This window comes from Scyliorhinus torazame, chromosome 25, assembly GCF_047496885.1.
Source record: "Scyliorhinus torazame isolate Kashiwa2021f chromosome 25, sScyTor2.1, whole genome shotgun sequence".
NCBI lineage: Eukaryota > Metazoa > Chordata > Chondrichthyes > Carcharhiniformes > Scyliorhinidae > Scyliorhinus > Scyliorhinus torazame.
Genome location: NC_092731.1, coordinates 45,393,838 through 45,414,056, shown reverse-complemented (window position 1 = coordinate 45,414,056; position 20,219 = coordinate 45,393,838). Strand labels below are relative to the sequence as shown.

Here is a 20,219-nt window from a genome sequence, read left to right as displayed (position 1 = left end):
CCTCCAATTAGAAAAGCATCCCTCCATTGCTACACTCTGCCTTCTATGGCCTAGCCAGTTCTGTATCCAGCTTGCCAGCTCACCCCTGATCCCGTGTGACTTCACCTTTTGTACTAGTCTACCATGAGGGACCTTGCCAAAGGCCTTACTGAAGTCCATATAGACAACATCCACTGCCCTACCTGCATCAAACATCTTTGTGACCTCTTCGAAAAACTCTATCAAGTTAGCGAGACACGACCTCCCCTTCACAAAACCGTGCTGCCTCTCACTAATACGTCCATTTGCTTCCAAATGGGAGTAGATCCTGTCTCAAAGAATTCTCTCCAGTAATTTCTACATATTAAAACATGCTGCTGTGCAGAGAGAGCTTGGTGTGCTAGTGCATGAGTCGCAAAAAGTTGGTTTACAGGTGCAACAGGTGATTAAGAAGGCGGATGGAATTTTGTCCTTCATTGCTAGAGGGATGGAGTTTAAGACTGGGGAGGTTATGCTGCAATTGTATAAGGTGTTAGTGAGGCCACACCTGGAGTATTGTGTTCAGTTTTGGTCTCCTTACTTGAGAAAGGACGTACTGGCACTGGAGGGTGTGCAGAGGATATTCACTAGGTTAATCCCAGAGCTGAAGGGGTTGGATTACGAGGAGAGGTTGAGTAGACTGGGACTGTACTCGTTGGAATTTAGAAGGATGAGGGGGGATCTTATAGAAACATATAAAATTCTGAAGGGAATAGATAGGATAGATGCGGGCAGGTTGTTTCCACTGGCGGGGGAAAGCAGAACTAGGGGGCATAGCCTCAAAATAAGGGGAAGTAGATTTAGGACTGAGTTTAGGAGGAACTTCTTCACCCAAAGGGTTGTGTATCTATGGAATTCCTGCCCAGTGAAGCAGAAGAGGCTCCTTCATTAAATGTTTTTAATAAAGGTAGATAGTTTTTTGAAGAATAAAGGGATTAAGTGTTAGTTCTTATGTTCTTATGTAATGGGATTGTATACAGTGGGAGTGAATGGGAAGTGGTTTGGGTCCATTGGGATTGGATATAATGGGAGTGACTGGGGAGGGGTTTGGGTCCGTTGGGATTGTGCACAGTGGTACAGAATGTTTGGGTGACGGGATTCTGTACAGTAGGAGTGAATGGGAAGGGGTTTGGATCCATTGGGATTGTGTACAGTGGGAGTGAATAGGAAGGGGTTGGGTCCATTGGGACTGTGTACAGTGTGAGTGAATGGGAAGGGGTGTGGTTCCATTGGGATTGTGTACAGTGGGAGTGAATGGGAAGGGGTTTGGGTCCATTGGGATCGTGTTCAGTGGGAGAGAATGGGAAGCGGTTTGGGTCCATTGAGACTGTATACAGTGGGAGTGAATGGGAAGTGGTTTGTGTCCATTGGGATTGTGTTCAGTGGGAGAGAATGGGAAGTGGTTTGGGTCCTTGGGGATTGTGTGCAGTGGGAGTGACTGGGAAGGGGTTTGTGTCCATTGGGATTGGATAGGAGTGACTGGGGAGGGGTTTGGGTCCATTGGCATTCTGTACAGCGGGACTGAATTGGAAGGGGTTTGGGTCCATTGGGATTGTGTACAGTGGGAGTGACTGGGAAGGGGTTTGTGTCAATTGGGATTGGATATAATGGGAGTGACTGGGGAGGGGTTTGGGTCCGTTGGGATTCTACACAGTGGTACAGAATGTGAAGGGGTTTGGGTGAGGGGATTGTGTACAGTGGGAGTCAATGGGATGGAGTTTGGGTCCATTGGGATTATGTACAATGGGAGTGAATGGGAAGTGTTTTGGGTCCATTGGGCGTGTGTACAGTGGAACTGAATGGGAAGGGGTTTATATCCACTGGGATTGTGTACAGTGGGAGTGAATGGGAAGGGGTTTGGGTCCATTGGGATTGTGTACAATGGGAGTGAATGGGAAGGGGTTTGAGTCCATTGGAATTGTGCACAATGGGAGTGAATGGGAAGGGGTTTGGGTCCATTGGGATTGTGTACAATGGGAGTGAATGGGAAGGGGTTTGGGTCCATTGGGATTGTGTACAATGGGAGTAGACGGGAAGGGGAGACGGAATTTGGAGTGCATGGGATAGGTTTCGGCTCCATCGGGAATTTGTGGGAGGGAGTGGGATGTGGTCCTTACCTTGGGAGACATTGTGCAGATGAGAACTATTCCACCAAACATGTGATCTCGATAGTGTGGGGCTCCAATCAAAAGTAAATCTGTCTGACCATCTCCAGTCACATCGAGCGTACAGATTTCAGAACCGAAGTACGAGCCAATCTGGAACACAATTGGAGATCAGGATTAAAGGTGAGTCACCAACATAGCCAGAGATTAGCAATTGGGATATCACCCCCCAGTTGTCAGGGAAACATTCCCTGAACTGCCTGCTAGGTAATTACAGAATGTCTTAAATGAAGAGGCCGGAACTGTGGACAGTATTGTCAATGTGGTCGTACCATGAGTAATATCCCACCTTTAATATCCAATTCCCTTTGCACTGAACCACATTCCATTTGCCTCCCCAATCACTTCCCATACAGCGTTCCCACCTTCCGGATTCATCTACCAGGACATGCAGATTCTGCTCCGCCTCAGAATCTGCAATCTTTCACCATTTAAATAAAATTCTGTCATTTATTTCATTCTCCGTCCCCTGTGGAAAGCTTCACATTCTCCCACGTTTTATTCCATCTGACCATTTTCTTCTGAACAACTTTCCTCGTTCCCATGAGCCTCTCGTCAGTAAGGTGAGCACGGTCAAGGAGACTACATCTGAGTGTAATGGAGACTGAGTAAGTAACGCATTCGCTTCACGGGGATAGAGGGCAACTGGTAAAGTGTGTAGTTGTTCATCAGATTGTTCAGTACACATCTGGATTATTAATAAATGTTCATTTTATTTAGTTCAGACAAGTAAACAAAATAAAATAAAGTAAAGACAAGTGAACTTAAGATGAGGCATGTCAGCAGCTGAGCTTCATGAAATGCGTTTCCTGTAGGATGTGGGAAGCTGTGGATGGTACCAGCGGCCGAGATGAGCACAGGAGTAGGAAGTGCTGCCAGTTGCAGAACCCTGAGCTGCGGGCTTTCCGAGCTGGAGTGCCAGCTGGAGTCACTGTGGCGCATCCAGAAGGCTGAGAGATATGTTGGCAGCACATTCGGAGAGGTGGGCACATCGCAGTTGATGAGCTTGGAGGCAGAAAGAGAATGGGTGAGTGCCAGGCAGTTGAAGACAACTCGGCAGGTAGTGCAGGAGGCACTGGAGTCCCGCGCACCAATCAGCATTCCGTTTGGGATAGCTCGGAGGAGTGTAATCAGAGCCACGCTTGTGGCACCACAGAAGCAGGAAGAGGGAAGAGCAGTCGTGACGGAATTGATAATTTACATAAGTGTAAAAAGCCTTGGGGTTTTCCTTCATCCTACCCGCCAAGGACTTCTCATGCTCCCTCCTAGCTCTCCTAAGCCCTTTCTTGAGCTCCTTCCTAACTATCTTGTATCCCTCATTGCCCTAAATCAACCTTGTTTTCTCATCGTTACATAAGCCCCCTTCTTCCTCTTAACAAGACATTCAACCTCTTTTGTAAACCATGGTTCCCTCACTCGACCATCTCCTCCCTGCCTGACAGGGACATACATGTCAAGGACACACAATATTTGCTCCTTGAACAAGCTCCACATCTCAATTGTTTGCAATCTTTTCCTCCACATCTCTGTTACAGTTTGGAGGCCTATAGAAAACTCCCAACAAAGTGACCGCTCCTTTCCTATTCTAACTTCAGCCCACACTACCTCAGTAGATGGGTCCTCCTCAATCCGATGTCGCGGATCATGTTTTCGGGATCCTTAAGGGGGAGGGGGAGCAGCCCCAGGTCGTGGTCCACATAGGCACCAACGACATAGGTCGGAAAAGGGATAGGGATAGAAGGCAGGAATTCAGGGAGCTAGGGTGGAAACTTAGATATAGGACAAACAGAGTTATTGGGCGTCATTCTCCGACCCCCCGCCGGGTCGGAGAATGGCCGTTGGCCGCCGTGAATCCCGCCCCCGCCCCCGCCGAAGTCTCCGGTACCGGAGATTGGGTGGGGGCGGGAATCGGGCCGCGCCGGTTGGCGGGCTCCCCCGCTCAATTCTCCGGCCCGGATGGGCCGAAGTCCCGCCCAGAAATTGCCTGTCCCGCCGACGTAAATCAAACCTGGTATTTACCGGCGGGACCAGGCGGCGTGGGCGGGCTCCGGGGTCCTGGGGGGTGGGTGCGGGACGATCTGACCCCGGGGGGTGCCCCCACGGTGGCCTGGCCCGCGATCATGGCCCACCGATCTGCGGGCTGGCCTGTGCCATGGGGGCACTCTTTCCCTTCCGCCTCCTCCACGGCCTCCACCATGGCGGAGGCGGAAGAGACTCTCCCCACTGCGCATGCGCGGGAAACTTTCAGCGGCCGCTGACGCTCCCGCGCATGCGCCGCATTTCCGCGCCAGCTGGCGGGGCAACAAACGCCATTTCCGCCAGCTGGCGAGGCGGAGTTCCTAGCCTCAATGTTGGGGCTAGGCCGCCAAAGATGCGGAGCATTCCGCACCTTTGGGCCGGCGTGATGCCCGTCTGATTGCCGCCGTCTTTGGCGCCAGTCGGCGGACATCGCGCCGTTGGAGGAGAATTTTGCCCATTATCTCTGGGTTGTTACCCGTGCCACGTGATAGCGAGACGAGGAACAGGGAGAGAGAGGAGTTGAACACGTGGCTACAGGGATGGTGCAGGAGGGAGGGTTTCAGATTTCTGGATAATTGGGGCTCATTCTGGGGTCGGTGGGACCTCTACAAACGGGACGGTCTACACCTGGACCAGAGGGGTACCAATATCCTGGGGGGGAAATTTGCTAATGCTCTTCGGGAGGGTTTAAACTAGTTCAGCAGGGGCTTGGGAACCTGAATTGTTGCTCCAGTATACAGGAGGTTGAGAGTAGTGAGGTCATGAGTAGGGTTTCAAAGTTGCAGGAGTGTACCGGCAGGCAGGAAAGTGGTGTAAAGTGTGTTCATTTCAATGACAGGAGCTTCCGGAATAAGGTGAGTGAACTTGCGGCATGGGTTGGTACCTGAGACTTCGATGTTGTGGCCATTTTGGAGACATGGATAGAGCAGGGACAGGAATGGTTGTTGCAGGTGCCGGGATTTAGAAACTGCAGGGGATGGGCACAATGGAAATGTGGAGCTTGTTCAAGGAACAGCTACTGAGTGTCCTTGATAAGTGGAAGCTCAGGGAAGGTGGTAAAAGAGGGGGAGGGGTGGCATAGTTCGTCAAGGACAGTATTACGGTGGCAGAAAGGACGTTTGATGAGGACTCGTCTCCTGAGGTAGTATGGGCTGAGGTTAGAAACAGGGAAGGAGAGTTCACCTTGTTAGGAGTTTTCTACAGGCCTCTGAAAAGTTCCAGAGATGTAGAGGAAAGGATTGCAAAGATGATTCTGGATAGGAGCGAAAGCAACAGGGTAATTGTTATGGGGGACTTTAACTTTCCAAATATTGACTGGAAACGTTATAGTTCGAGTACTTTAGAAGAGTCTGTTTTTGTCCAATATGTGCAGGAGGGTTTCCTGACACAGTATGTAGATAGGCCAACGAGAGGCGAGGCCATATTGGATTTGGTACTGGGTAATGAACCAGGACAGGTGTTAGATTTGGAGGTAGGTGAGCACTTTGGTGATAGTGACCACAATTCGATTACGTTTACTTTAGCGATGGAAAGGGAAAGGTATATACCGCAGGGCAAGAGTTATATCTGGGGGATGACTTAGGATGCAGAGGATGGGGAGGGAAACTGCAGGGCATGGGCACAATGGAAATGTGGAGCTTGTTCAAGGAACAGCTACTGAGTGTCCTTGATAAGTGTGTACCTGTCAGGCAGGGAGGAAGTGGTCGAGCGAGGGAACCATGGTTTACTAAATTAGTTGAATCACTTGTCAAGAGGAAGAAGGAGGCTTATGTAAAGATGAGACAAGAAGGTTAAGTTAGGGTGCACGGGAGTTACAAGTTAGCTAGGAAGGACATAAAGAGAGAGCTCAGAAGAGCCAGGAGGGGACATGAGAAGTCTTTGGCAGGTAGGATCAAGGATAACCATAAAGCTTTCTATAGATATGTCAGAAATAAAAGAATGACTAGGGTAAGAGGAGGGCCAGTCAAGGGCAGTAGTGGGAAGATGTGCTTGGAGTCCGAGGAGATAGGAGAGGTGCTAACTGCATATTTTTCGTCAGTATTCACACAGGAAAAAGACAATGTTGTCGAGGAGAATACTGAGATACAGGCTACTAGTCTAGAAGGGCTCGAGGTTCATAAGGAGGAGGTGTTAGCAATTCTGGAAAGTGTGAACATAGATAAGTCCCCTGGGCCGGATGGGATTTATCCTAGGATTCTCTGGGAAGCTAGGGAGGTGATTGCTGAGCCTTTGGCTTTGATCTTTATGTCATCATTGTCTACAAGAATAGTACCAGAAGACTGGAGGATGTCAAACGTTGTCCCCTTGTTCAAGAAGGGGAGTAGAGACAACCCCGGTAACTATAGACCAGTGAGCCTTACTTCTGTTGTGGGCAAAGTCATGGAAAGGTTTATAAGAGATAGGACGTATATCACCTGGAAAGGAATAATTTGGTTAGAGATAGTCAACACGGTTTTGTGAAGGGTAGGTCGTGCCTCACAAACTTTATTGAGTTCTTTGAGAAGCTGACCAAACAGGTGGACGAGGGTAAAGAACATAAGAACATAAGAACTAGGAACAGGAGTAGGCCATCTGGCCCCTTGAGTCGATTTCGGCGTGAGAACAGCTGGTGAGTCAGTTTCAGCGGGAGCATTGCGGAAGTGGATGCTGGGAGGTAAGTCTGTCCTTTAAAAGCACTTGTCTTTGCAGGGGCAGGCCAGTCGATTTCGGCGGGAGAATCAGCTGGTGAGTCAGTTTCAGCGGGAGCATTGCGGAAGTGGTTGCTGGGAGGTAAGTCTGTCCTTTAAAAGCACTTGTCTTTGCAGGGGCAGGCCAGTCGATTTCGGCGGGAGAATCAGCTGGTGAGTCAGTTTCAGCGGGAGCAGTGCGGAAGTGGTTGCTGGGAGGTAAGTCAACCTTTAAAAGCACTTGTCTTTGCAGGGGCAGGCCAGTCGATTTCAGCGGGAGTGGAGCTGGCTGGTTAGTCAATTTCAGCAGGAGCTGAGAATTTTTCTTTTTTTTAAATTAGTGTTTTAGGCGGGAACAGGAAGTCGACCCGCGGACGTCTGGGAAGACCCTCACCAATAAATTCTGGTGGAGAGGAAACCCGAGACACTACACGTGTAGTGTCTCCCACCCGCCCTCCTCCTCTAACCTAATAATAAAACCCATTGGTCTGAGGTAAGTACCATATTTTATTATATTATTATTATTTTTTATAAAAATTTAATTTAGTTGTTAGCCAGATCTTGGTAGAAAGTTAGAGGGATGGCAGGGAAGGGAGTGCAAAGTTCCTCCTGCAGGATGTTTGAGGTGAGGGATGCAGTTAGTGTCCCTGCTGATTTTACCTGCAGGAAGTGCTGCCATCTCCAGCTCCTCCAAGACCGAGTTAGGAGTTGGAAGAACTTCGGATCATTCGGGAGGCAGAAGGGGTCATAGATAGCAGCTTCAGGGAATTAGTTACACCAAAGATTGGAGATAGGTGGGTAACTGTAAGAGGGACTGGGAAAAAGCAGTCAGTGCAGGGATCCCCTGCGGTCGTTCCCCTGAGAAACAAGTATACCGCTTTGGATACTTGTGGGGGGGGGGGGACTTACCAGAGGTAAGCCATGGGGTATGGGCCCCTGGCACAGAGTCTGTCCCTGTTGCTCAGAAGGGAAGGGGGGAGAGGAGCAGAGCATTAGTAATTGGCGACTCTATAGTCAGGGGCACAGATAGGAGATTTTGTGGGAGCGTGAGAGACTCACGTTTGCTATGTTGCCTCCCAGGTGCAAGGGTACGTGATGTCTCGGATTGTGTTTTCCGGGTCCTTAGAGGGGAAGGGGAGCAGCCCCAAGTCGTGGTCCACATTGGCACTAACGACATAGGTAGGAAAGGGGACAAGGATGTCAGGCAGGCTTTCAGGGAGCTAGGATGGAAGCTCAGAACTAGAACAAACAGAGTTGTTATCTCTGGGTTGTTGCCCGTGCCACGTGATAGTGAGATGAGGAATAGGGAGAGAGAGCATTTAAACACGTGGCTACAGGGATGGTGCAGGCGGGAGGGATTCAGATTTCTGGATAACTGGGGCTCTTTCTGGGGAAGGTGGGACCTCTACAGACAGGATGGTCTACATCTGAACCTGAGGGGCACAAATATCCTGGGGGGGAGATTTGTTAGTGCTCTTTGGGGGGGTTTAAACTAATGCAGCAGGGGCATGGGAACCTTGATTGTAGTTTTAGGGTATGGGAGAATGAGAGTATAGAGGTCAGGAGCACAGATTTGACGTCGCAGGAGGGGGCCAGTGTTCAGGTAGGTGGTTTGAAGTGTGTCTACTTCAATGCCAGGAGTATACGAAACAAGGTCGGGGAACTGGCAGCATGGGTTGGTACCTGGGACTTCGATGTTGTGGCCATTTCGGAGACATGGATAGAGCAGGGACAGGAATGGATGTTGCAGGTTCCGGGGTTTAGGTGTTTTAGTAAGCTCAGAGAAGGAGGCAAAAGAGGGGGAGGTGTGGCGCTGCTAGTCAAGAGCAGTATTACGGTGGCGGTGAGGATGCTAGATGGGGACTCTTCTTCCGAGGTAGTATTGGCTGAAGTTAGAAACAGGAAAGGAGAGGTCACCCTGTTGGGAGTTTTTTATAGGCCTCCTAATAGTTCTAGGGATGTAGAGGAAAGGATGACGAAGATGATTCTGGATATGAGCGAAAGTAACAGGGTAGTTATTATGGGAGACTTTAACTTTCCAAATATTGACTGGAAAAGATATAGTTTGAGTACAATAGATGGGTCATTTTTTGTACAGTGTGTGCAGGAGGGTTTCCTGAAACAATATGTTGACAGGCCAACAAGAGGCGAGGCCACGTTGGATTTGGTTTTGGGTAATGAACCAGGCCAGGTGTTGGATTTGGAGGTAGGAGAGCACTTTGGGGACAGTGACCACAATTCGGTGACGTTTACGTTAATGATGGAAAGGGATAAGTATACACCGCAGGGCAAGAGTTATAGCTGGGGGAAGGGCAATTATGATGCCATTAGACGTGACTTGGGGGGGATAAGGTGGAGAAGTAGGCTGCAAGTGTTGGGCACACTGGATAAGTGGGGCTTGTTCAAGGATCAGCTACTGCGTGTTCTTGATAAGTATATACCGGTCAGACAGGGAGGAAGGCGTCGAGCGAGGGAACCGTGGTTTACCAAGGAAGTGGAATCTCTTGTTAAGAGGAAGAAGGAGGCCTATGTGAAGATGAAGTGTGAAGTTTCAGTTGGGGCGATGGATAGTTACAAGGTAGCGAGGAAGGATCTAAAGAGAGAGCAAAGACGAGCAAGGAGGGGACATGAGAAGTATTTGGCAGGAAGGATCAAGGAAAACCCAAAAGCTATCTATAGGTATGTCAGGAATAAGCGAATGACTAGGGAAAGAGTAGGATCAGTCAAGGACAGGGATGGGAAATTGTGTGTGGAGTCTGAAGAGATAGGCGAGATACTAAATGAATATTTTTCGTCAGTATTCACTCAGGAAAAAGATAATGTTGTGGAGGAGAATGCTGAGCCCCAGGCTAATAGAATAGATGGCATTGAGGTACGTAGGGAAGAGGTGTTGGCAATTCTGGACAGGCTGAAAATAGATAAGTCCCCGGGACCTGATGGGATTTATCCTAGGATTCTCTGGGAGGCCAGGGAAGAGATTGCTGGACCTTTGGCTTTGATTTTTATGTCATCATTGGCTACAGGAATAGTGCCAGAGGACTGGAGGACAGCAAATGTGGTCCCTTTCTTCAAAAAGGGGAGCAGAGACAACCCCGGCAACTATAGACCGGTGAGCCTCACGTCTGTAGTGGGTAAAGTCTTGGAGGGGATTATAAGAGACAAGATTTATAATCATCTAGATAGGAATAATATGATCAGGGATAGTCAGCATGGCTTTGTGAAGGGTAGGTCATGCCTCACAAACCTTATTGAGTTCTTTGAGAAGGTGACTGAACAGGTAGACGAGGGTAAAGCAGTTGATATGGTGTATATGGATATCAGCAAAGCGTTTGATAAGGTTCCCCACGGCAGGCTATTGCAAAAAATACGGAGGATGGGGATTGAGGGTGATTTAGAGATGTGGATCAGAAATTGGCTAGCTGAAAGAAGACAGAGGGTGGTGGTTGATGGGAAATGTTCAGAATGGAGTACAGTCACAAGTGGAGTACCACAAGGATCTGTTCTGGGGCCGTTGCTGTTTGTCATTTTTGTCAATGACCTAGAGGAAGGCGCAGAAGGGTGGGTGAGTAAATTTGCAGACGATACTAAAGTCGGTGGTGTTGTCGATAGTGTGGTAGGATGTAGCAGGTTACAGAGGGATATAGATAAGCTGCAGAGCTGGGCTGAGAGGTGGCAAATGGAGTTTAATGTAGAGAAGTGTGAAGTGATTCACTTTGGAAGGAATAACAGGAGTGCGGAATATTTGGCTAATGGTAAAGTTCTTGAAAGTGTGGATGAGCAGAGGGATCTCGGTGTCCAGGTACATAGATCCCTGAAAGTTGCCACCCAGGTTGATAGGGTTGTGAAGAAGGCCTATGGAGTGTTGGCCTTTATTGGTAGAGGGATTGAGTTCCGGAGTCGGGAGGTCATGTTGCAGCTGTACAGAACTCTGGTACGGCCGCATTTGGAGTATTACGTACAGTTCTGGTCACCGCATTATAGGAAGGACGTGGAGGCTTTGGAGCGGGTGCAGAGGAGATTTACCAGGATGTTGCCTGGTATGGAGGGAAAATCTTATGAGGAAAGGCTGATGGACTTGAGGTTGTTTTCGTTGGAGAGAGGAAGGTTAAGAGGAGACTAAATAGAGGCATACAAAATGATCAGGGGGTTGGATAGGGTGGACAGTGAGAGCCTTCTCCCGCGGATGGATATGGCTGGCACGAGGGGACATAACTTTAAACTGAGGGGTAATAGATATAGGACAGAGGTCAGAGGTAGGTTCTTTACGCAAAGAGTAGTGAGGCCGTGGAATGCCCTACCTGCTACAGTAGTGAACTCGCCAACATTGAGGGCATTTAAAAGTTTATTGGATAAACATATGGATGATAATGGCATAGTGTAGGTTAGATGGCTTTTGTTTCGGTGCAACATCGTGGGCCGAAGGGCCTGTACTGCGCTGTATTGTTCTATGTTCTATGTTCTATGAGCCTGCTCCGTCATTTAATGAGATCATGGCTGATCTTTGTGGACTCTGCTCCACTCTCCGGCCCGTACACCATATCCCCGAATCCCGTTATTCTTTAGAAAGGCATCTATCTTTTTCTTAAAAACGTTTAAAGAAGGAGCCTCAACTGCTTCACTGGGCAAGGAATTCCAGAGATTCACAACCCTTTGGGTGAAGAAGTTCCTCCTACACTCCGTCCTAACTCTACCTCCCCTTATTTTGAGGCTATGCCCCCTAGTTCTGCTTTCCCCGACCAGTGGAAACAACCTGCCCGCATCTATCCTATCTATTCCCTTCATAATTTTTCTGTCTCAATAAGATCCCCCCGCATCCTTCTAAACTCCAATGAGTACAGTCCCAGTCTACTCAACCTCTCGTCATAATCTAATCCCCTCAACTCTGGGATCAACCTAGTGAATCTCCTCTGCACTCCCTCCAGTGCCAATATGTCCTTTCTCAGGTAAGGAGACCAAAACTGAACACAATACTCCAGATGTGGCCTCACCAACACCCTATACAATTGCAGCATAACCTCCCCAGTCTTGAACTCCATCCCTCTAGCAATGAAAGACAAAACTCGATTAGCCTTCTTAATCACCTGTTGCACCTGCACACCAACTTTTTGCGACTCGTGCACCAGCACACCCAGGTCCCTCTGCACAGCAGCATGTTTTAACATCTTACCGTTTAAATAATAATCCATTCTGCTGTTATTCCTCCCAAAATGGATAGCCTCATACTTGCCAGTTGATGTGGTGTATACGGATTTCAGTAAAGCGTTTGATAAGGTTCCCCACGGTAGGCTATTGCAGAAAATACAGAGGCATGTGAGTCAGGGTGATTTAGCACTGGGCTGAGAGGTGGCAAATGGAATTTAATGCAGAAAAGTGTGAGGTGATTCATTTTGGAAGGAATAACAGGAAGACAGAGTACTGGGCTAATGGTAAGATTCTTGGTAGTGTGGATGAGCAGAGAGATCTCGGTGTCCATGTACATAGATCCCTGAAAGTTGCCACCCAGGTTGAGAGGGTTGTTAAGAAGGCATACGGTGTGTTAGCTTTTATTGGTAGAGGGATTGAGTTTCGGAGCCATGAGGTCATGTTGCAGCTGTACAACACTCTGGTGCGGCCGCATTTGGAGTATTGCGTGCAATTCTGGTCACCGCATTATAGGAAGGACGTGGAGACTTTGGAGCGGGTGCAGAGGAGATTTACCAGAATGTTGGCTGGAATGGAGGGAAGATCTTATGAGGAAAGGCTGAGGGACTTGAGGTTGTTTTCGTTAGAGAGAAGAAGGTTAAGAGGTGACTTAATTGAGGCATACAAGATGATCAGAGGATTGGATAGGGTGGACAGTGAGAGCCTTTTTCCTCGGATGGTGATGTCTAGCATGAGGGGACATAGCTTTAAATTGAGGGGAGATAGATATAAGACAGATGTCAGAGGTAGGTTCTTTACTCAGAGAGTAGTAAGGGCGTGGAATGCCCTGCCTGCAACAGTAGTGGACTCGTCAACATTAAGTGCATTTTAATGGTCATTGGACAAACATAGCTTTCGCATTTCTATTAGAAATCTAGTGCTAGGAAACAGATCGTTAACAGTAACTTTGAAATTTAAAAAAATATATATTTAAAACAATTTTTAAAAATTTTTTTTAATTTTAATTAATTGACGCAATGTCAGTTAGAGGGTTGCAGTGCTCTGACTGTGAGATGTGGCAGGTCCGGGAGGCTTCCAGCATCCCGGACGGCTTCATCTGCAGAAGGTGCACCCAACTGGAGCTCCTCACAGACCGCATGGTTCGGTTGGAGCAGCAATTGGATGCACTTAGGAGCATGCAGGTGGCGGAAAGCGTCATAGATCGCAGTTATATAAATGTGGTCACACCCAAGGTGCAGGCAGAGAAATGGGTGACCTCCAGAAAGGGCAGGCAGTCAGTGCAGGAATCCCCTGTGGTTGTCCCCCTCTCGAACAGGTATACCCCTTTGGATACTGTCGGGGGGGATAGCCGATCAGGGGAAAACAGCAGCAGCCAGAGCAGTGGCACCACGGCTGACTCTGATGTCCAGAAGGGAGGGTCAAAGCGCAGAAGAGCAATAGTAATAGGGGACTCTATAGTCAGGGGCACAGATAGGCGCTTCTGTGGACGTGAAAGAGACTCCAGGATGGTATGTTGCCTCCCTGGTGCCAGGGTCCAGGATGTCTCCGAACGGGTAGAGGGCATCCTGAAGGGGGAGGGCAAACAGGCAGAGGTCGTTGTACATATTGGTACTAACGACATAGGCAGGAAGGGGCATGAGGTCCTGCAGCAGGAGTTCAGGGAGCTAGGCAGAAAGTTAAAAGACAGGACCTCTAGGGTTGTAATCTCGGAATTACTCCCTGTGCCACGTGCCAGTGAGGCTAGAAATAGGAAGATAGAGCAACTAAACACGTGGCTAAACAGCTGGTGTAGGAGGGAGGGTTTCCGTTATCTGGACCACTGGGAGCTCTTCCGGGGCAGGTGTGAGCTATATAAGAAGGACGGGTTGCATCTATACCAGAGAGGCATAAATATCCTGGCCGCAAGGTTTGCTAGTGTCACACGGGAGGGTTTTAACTAGTATGGCAGGGGGGTAGGCACGGGAGCAATAGGTCAGAAGGTGAGAGCATTGAGGGAGAACTAGGAAATAGGGACAGTGGGGCTCTGAGGCAGAGCAGACAGGGAGAAGTTGCTGAACACAGCGGGTCTGGTGGCCTGAAGTGCATATGTTTTAATGCAAGAAGTATTACGGGTAAGGCAGATGAACTTAGAGCTTGGATTAGTACTTGGAACTATGATGTTGTTGCCATTACAGAGACCTGGTTGAGGGAAGGGCAGGATTGGCAGCTAAACGTTCCAGGATTTAGATGTTTCAGGCGGGATAGAGGGGGATGTAAAAGGGGAGGCGGAGTTGCGCTACTGGTTCGGGAGAATATCACAGCTGTCCTGCGGGAGGACACCTCAGAGGGCAGTGAGGCTATATGGGTAGAGATCAGGAATAAGAAGGGTGCAGTCACAATGTTGGGGGTTTACTACAGGCCTCCCAACAGCCAGCGGGAGATAGAGGAGCAGATAGGTAGACAGATTTTGGAAAAGAGTAAAAACAACAGGGTTGTGGTGATGGGAGACTTCAACTTCCCCAATATTGACTGGGACTCACTTAGTGCCAGGGGCTTAGACGGGGCGGAGTTTGTAAGGAGATTCCAGGAGGGCTTCTTAAAACAATATGTAGACAGTCCAACTAGGGAAGGGGCGGTACTGGACCTGGTATTGGGGAATGAGCCCGGCCAGGTGGTCGATGTTTCAGTAGGGGAGCATTTCGGTAACAGTGACCACAATTCAGTAAGTTTTAAAGTACTGGTGGACAAGGGTAAGAGTGGTCCGAGGATGAATGTGCTAAATTGGGGGAAGGCTAATAATAACAATATTAGGCGGGAACTGAAGAACATAGATTGGGGGCGGATGTTTGAGGGCAAATCAACATCTGACATGTGGGAGGCTTTCAAGTGGCAGTTGAAAGGAATTCAGGACCGGCATGTTCCTGTGAGGAAGAAGGATAAATACGGCAATATTCGGGAACCTTGGATGACGAGAGATATTGTAGGCCTCATCAAAAAGAAAAAGGAGGCATTTGTCAGGGCTAAAAGGCAGGGAACAGACAAAGCCTGTGTGGAATATAAGGAAAGTAGGAAGGAAATTAAGCAAGGAGTCAGGAGGGCTAGAAGGGGTCATGAAAAGTCATTGGCAAATAGGGTTAAGGAAAATCCTAAGGCTTTTTACACGTACATAAAAAGCAAGAGGGTAGTCAGGGAAAGGGTTGGCCCACTGAAGGATAGGCAAGGGAATCTATGTGTGGAGCCAGAGGAAATGGGCGAGGTACTAAATGAATACTTTGCATCAGTATTCACCAAAGTGAAGGAATTGGTAGATGTTGAGTCTGGAGAAGGGTGTGTAGATAGCCTGGGTCACATTGAGATCCAAAAAGATGAGGTGTTGGGTGTCTTAAAAAATATTAAGGTAGATAAGTCCCCAGGGCCTGATGGGATCTACCCCAGAATACTGAAGGAGGCTGGAAAGGAAATTGCTGAGGCCTTGACAGAAATCTTTGGATCCTCACTGTCTTCAGGTGATGTCCCGGATGACTGGAGAACAGCCAATGTTGTTCCTCTGTTTAAGAAGGGTAGCAAGGATAATCCCGGGAACTACAGGCCGGTGAGCCTTACTTCAGTGGTAGGGAAATTACTGGAGAGAATTCTTCGAGACAGGATCTACTCCCATTTGGAAGCAAATGGACGTATTAGTGAGAGGCAGCACGGTTTTGTGAAGGGGAGGTCGTGTCTCACTCACTTGATAGAGTTTTTCGAGGAGGTCACTCAGATGATTGATGCAGGTAGGGCAGTGGATGTTGTCTATATGGACTTCAGTAAGGCCTTTGACAATGTCCCTCATGGTAGACTAGTACAAAAGGTGAAGTCACACGGGATCAGGGGTGAGCTGGCAAGGTGGATACAGAACTGGCTAGGCCACAGAAGGCAGAGAGTAGCAATGGAGGGATGCTTTTCTCATTTGAGGACTGTGACCAGTGGTGTTCCACAGGGATCAGTGCTGGGACCTTTGCTGTTTGTAGTATATATAAATTATTTGGAGGAAAATGTAACTGGTCTGATTAGTAAGTTTGCAGATGACACAAAGGTTGGTGGAATTGCGGATAGCGATGAGGACTGTCAGAGGATACAGCAGGATTTAGATTGTTTGGAGACTTGGGCGGAGAGATGGCAGATGGAGTTCAATCCGGACAAATGTGAGGTAATGAATTTTGGAAGGTCTAATGCAGGTAGAGAATATACAGTGAATGGTAGAACCCTCATGAGTATTGAAAGTCAAAGAGATCTAGGAGTACAGTTCCACAGGTCACTGAAAGGGGCAACACAGGTGGAGAAGGTAGTCAAGAAGGCATACGGCATGCTTGCCTTCATTGGCCGGGGCATTGAGTATAAGAATTGGCAAGTCATGTTGCAGCTGTATAGAACCTTAGTTAGGCCACACTTGGAGTATAGTGTTCAATTCTGGTCACCACACTACCAGAAGGATGTGGAGGCTTTAGAGAGGGCGCAGAAGAGATTTACCAGAATGTTGCCTGGTATGGAGGGCATTAGCTATGAGGAGCGGTTGAATAAACTCGGTTTGTTCTCACTGGAACGAAGGGGGTTGAGGGGAGACCTGATAGAAGTATACAAAATTATGAGGGGCATAGACAGAGTGGATAGTCAGAGGCTTTTCCCCGGGGTAGAGGGGTCAATTACTAGGGGGCATAGGTTTAAGGTGAGAGGGGCAAGGTTTAGAGTAGATGTACGAGGCAAGGTTTTTACGCAGAGGGTAGTGGGTGCCTGGAACTCGCTACCCGAGGAGGTAGTGGTAGCAGGGACGATAGGGACATTTAAGGGGCATCTTGACAAATACATGAATAGGATGGGAATAGAGGGATACGGACCCAGGAAGTGTAGAAGATTGTAGTTTAGTCGGGCAACATGGTCGGCACGGGCTTGGAGGGCCGAAGGGCCTGTTCCTGTGCTGTACATTTCTTTGTTCTTTGTTCGTTATTTGTTGACCCTCTGACAGTGTGGCACTCCCTCAGTCCTGACCCTCTGACAGTTCAGCACTCCCTCAGTACTGACCCTCTGACAGTGCAGCACTCCCTCAGTACTGACTGAATACTGAAGGAGGCTGGAGAGGAAATTGCTGAGGCCTTGACAGAAATCTTTGGATCCTCGCTGTCTTCAGGGGATGTCCCGGAGGACTGGAGAATAGCCAATGTTGTTCCTCTGTTTAAGAAGGGTGGCAGGGATAATCCCGGGAACTACAGGCCGGTGAGCCTTACTTCAGTGGTAGGGAAATTACTGGAGAGAATTCTTCGAGACAGGATCTACTCCCATTTGGAAGCAAATGGACGTATTAGTGAGAGGCAGCACGGTTTTGTGAAGGGGAGGTCGTGTCTCACTAACTTGATAGAGTTTTTCGAGGAGGTCACTAAGATGATTGATGCAGGTAGGGCAGTAGATGTTGTCTATATGGACTTCAGTAAGGCCTTTGACAAGGTCCCTCATGGTAGACTAGTACAAAAGGTGAAGTCACACGGGATCAGGGGTGAACTGGCAAGGTGGATACAGAACTGGCTAGGCCATAGAAGGCAGAGGGTAGCAATGGAGGGATGCTTTTCTAATTGGAGGGCTGTGACCAGTGGTGTTCCACAGGGATCAGTGCTGGGACCTTTGCTCTTTGTAGTATATATAAATGATTTGGAGGAAAATGTAACTGGTCTGATTAGTAAGTTTGCAGACGACACAAAGGTTGGTGGAATTGCGGATAGCGATGAGGACTGTCTGAGGATACAGCAGGATTTAGATTGTCTGGAGACTTGGGCGGAGAGATGGCAGATGGAGTTTAACCTGGACAAATGTGAGGTAATGCATTTTGGAAGGGCTAATGCAGGTAGGGAATATACAGTGAATGGTAGAACCCTCAAGAGTATTGAAAGTCAAAGAGATCTAGGAGTACAGGTCCACAGATCACTGAAAGGGGCTACACAGGTGGAGAAGGTAGTCAAGAAGGCATACGGCATGCTTGCCTTCATTGGCCGGGGCATTGAGTATAAGAATTGGCAAGTCATGTTGCAGCTGTATAGAACCTTAGTTAGGCCACACTTGGAGTATAGTGTTCAATTCTGGTCGCCACACTACCAGAAGGATGTGGAGGCTTTAGAGAGGGTGCAGAAGAGATTTACCAGAATGTTGCCTGGTATGGAGGGCATAAGCTATGAGGAGCGATTGAATAAACTCGGTTTGTTCTCACTGGAACGAAGGAGGTTGAGGGGCGACCTGATAGAGGTATACAAAATTATGAGGGGCATAGACAGAGTGGATAGTCAGAGGCTTTTCCCCAGGGTAGAGGGGTCAATTACTAGGGGGCATAGGTTTAAGGTGAGAGGGGCAAAGTTTAGAGTAGATGTACGAGGCAAGTTTTTTACGCAGAGGGTAGTGGGTGCCTGGAACTCACTACCGGAGGAGGTAGTGGAGGCAGGGACGAAACGGACATTTAAGGGGCATCTTGACAAATATATGAATAGGATGGGAATAGAAGGATACGGACCCAGGAAGTGTAGAAGATTGTAGTTTAGTCGGGCAGTATGGTCGGCACGGGCTTGGAGGGCCGAAGGGCCTGTTCCTGTGCTGTACATTTCTTTGTTCTTTGTTCTTGTTCTTTGTTCTTTGACCCCCTGACAGTGCAGCACTCCCTCAGTACTGACCCTCAGACAGTGCAGCACTCCCTCAGTACTGACCCTCAGACAGTGCAGCACTCCCTCAGTACTGACCCTCAGACAGTGAAGCACTCCCTCAGTACTGACCCTCTGACAGTTCAGCACTCCCTCTGTACTGACCCTCTGACAGTGCAGCACTCCCCCAGTACTGACCCTCTGACAGTTCAGCACTCCCTCAGTACTGACCCTCTGACAGTGCAGTGTAATCTGCGACATGATGACTACCTGCTCTCCAGGAATCCGCTGCACATCCTCCCAGCTGCCGTTGCTGCCTTTCTGGAAGACGATCACCTCTCCGCGGTGACGATACCGAGGGGCACCCACCACATAGGAACTAAAACCAGTCCCTGTGGCCTCCTGCACAGAATACCCTGTGGAAGACATAGGGAGTCAGTGTAGAGGAAGATTTAATCTGTGTCTAGCCACGTGCTGTGCCTGTGCTGGGAGTGTTTGATGGGGACCGTGTAGAGGGAGCTTTACTCTGTATCTAACCCTGTGCTGTACCTGTCCTGGGAGTGTTTGATTAGGGACAGTGTAGAGGGTGCTTTACTCTGTATCTAACCCCTTGCTGTACCTGTCCTGGGAGTGTTTGATTGGGGACAGTGTAGAGGGTGCTTTACTCTGTATCTAACCCCGTGCTGTATCTGTCCTGGGAGTGTTTGATGGGGACAGTGTGGAGTGAGCTTTACTCTGTATCTAACCCTGTGCTGTACCTGCCCTGGGAGTGTTTGATTAGGGACAGTGTAGTGGGTGCTTTACTCTGTATCTAACACCTTGCTGTACCTGTCCTGGGAGTGTTTGATTGGGGACAGTGTAGAGGGTGCTTTACTCTGTATCTAACCCCGTGCTGTACCTGTCCTGGGAGTGTTTGATGGGGATAGTGTAGAGGGAGCTTTACTCTGTATCTAACCCCGTGCTGTACCTGTCCTGGGAGTGTTTGATTGGGGACAGTGTAGAGGGTGCTTTACTCTGTATCTAACCCCTTGCTGCCCTGGGAGTGTTTCATGTGGACAGTGTAGAGGGAGCTTTACACTGTATCTAACCCCGTGCTGTACCTGTCCTGGGAGTGTTTGATGGGGACAGTGTAGAGGGAGCTTTACTCTGTATCTAACCCTGTGCTATACCTGTCCTGGGAGTGTTTGATGGGGATAGTGTAGAGGGAGCTTTACTCTGTATCTAACCCCGTGCTGTACCTGTCCTGGGAGTGTTTGATTGGGGACAGTGTGGAGGGAGCTTTACTCTGTATCTAACCCCGCGCTGTACCTGTCCTGGGAGTGTTTGATGGGGACAGTGTAGAGGGTGCTTTACTCTGTATCTAACCCCTTGCTGCCCTGGGAGTGTTTCATGTGGACAGTGTAGAGGGAGCTTTACTCTGTATCTAACCCTGTGCTGTACCTGTCCTGGGAGTGTTTGATGGGGAAAGTGCAGAGGGAGCTTTACTCTGTATCTAACCCAGTGCTGTACCTGTCCTGGGAGTGTTTGATGGGGACAGTGTAGAGGGAGATTTACTCTGTATCTCTCCCCGTGCTGTACCT

At 48.8% G+C, this 20,219-nt stretch overlaps 1 protein-coding gene across 1 annotated transcript in view; it reads right to left on the bottom strand.

The window, feature by feature from the left end:
• The window catches only part of LOC140402256 (integrin alpha-X-like), an 815,908-nt gene that overhangs the window by 128,494 nt on the left and 667,195 nt on the right, over positions 1 to 20,219 (bottom strand). The window contains exons 12-13 of the mRNA XM_072489886.1: positions 18,910 to 19,055; positions 2,136 to 2,276 (exon numbers count right to left, since the gene is read on the bottom strand). Coding sequence (XP_072345987.1) covers positions 2,136 to 2,276; positions 18,910 to 19,055 — 287 coding nt within the window. The remainder of the gene's footprint in view (positions 1 to 2,135; positions 2,277 to 18,909; positions 19,056 to 20,219) is intronic.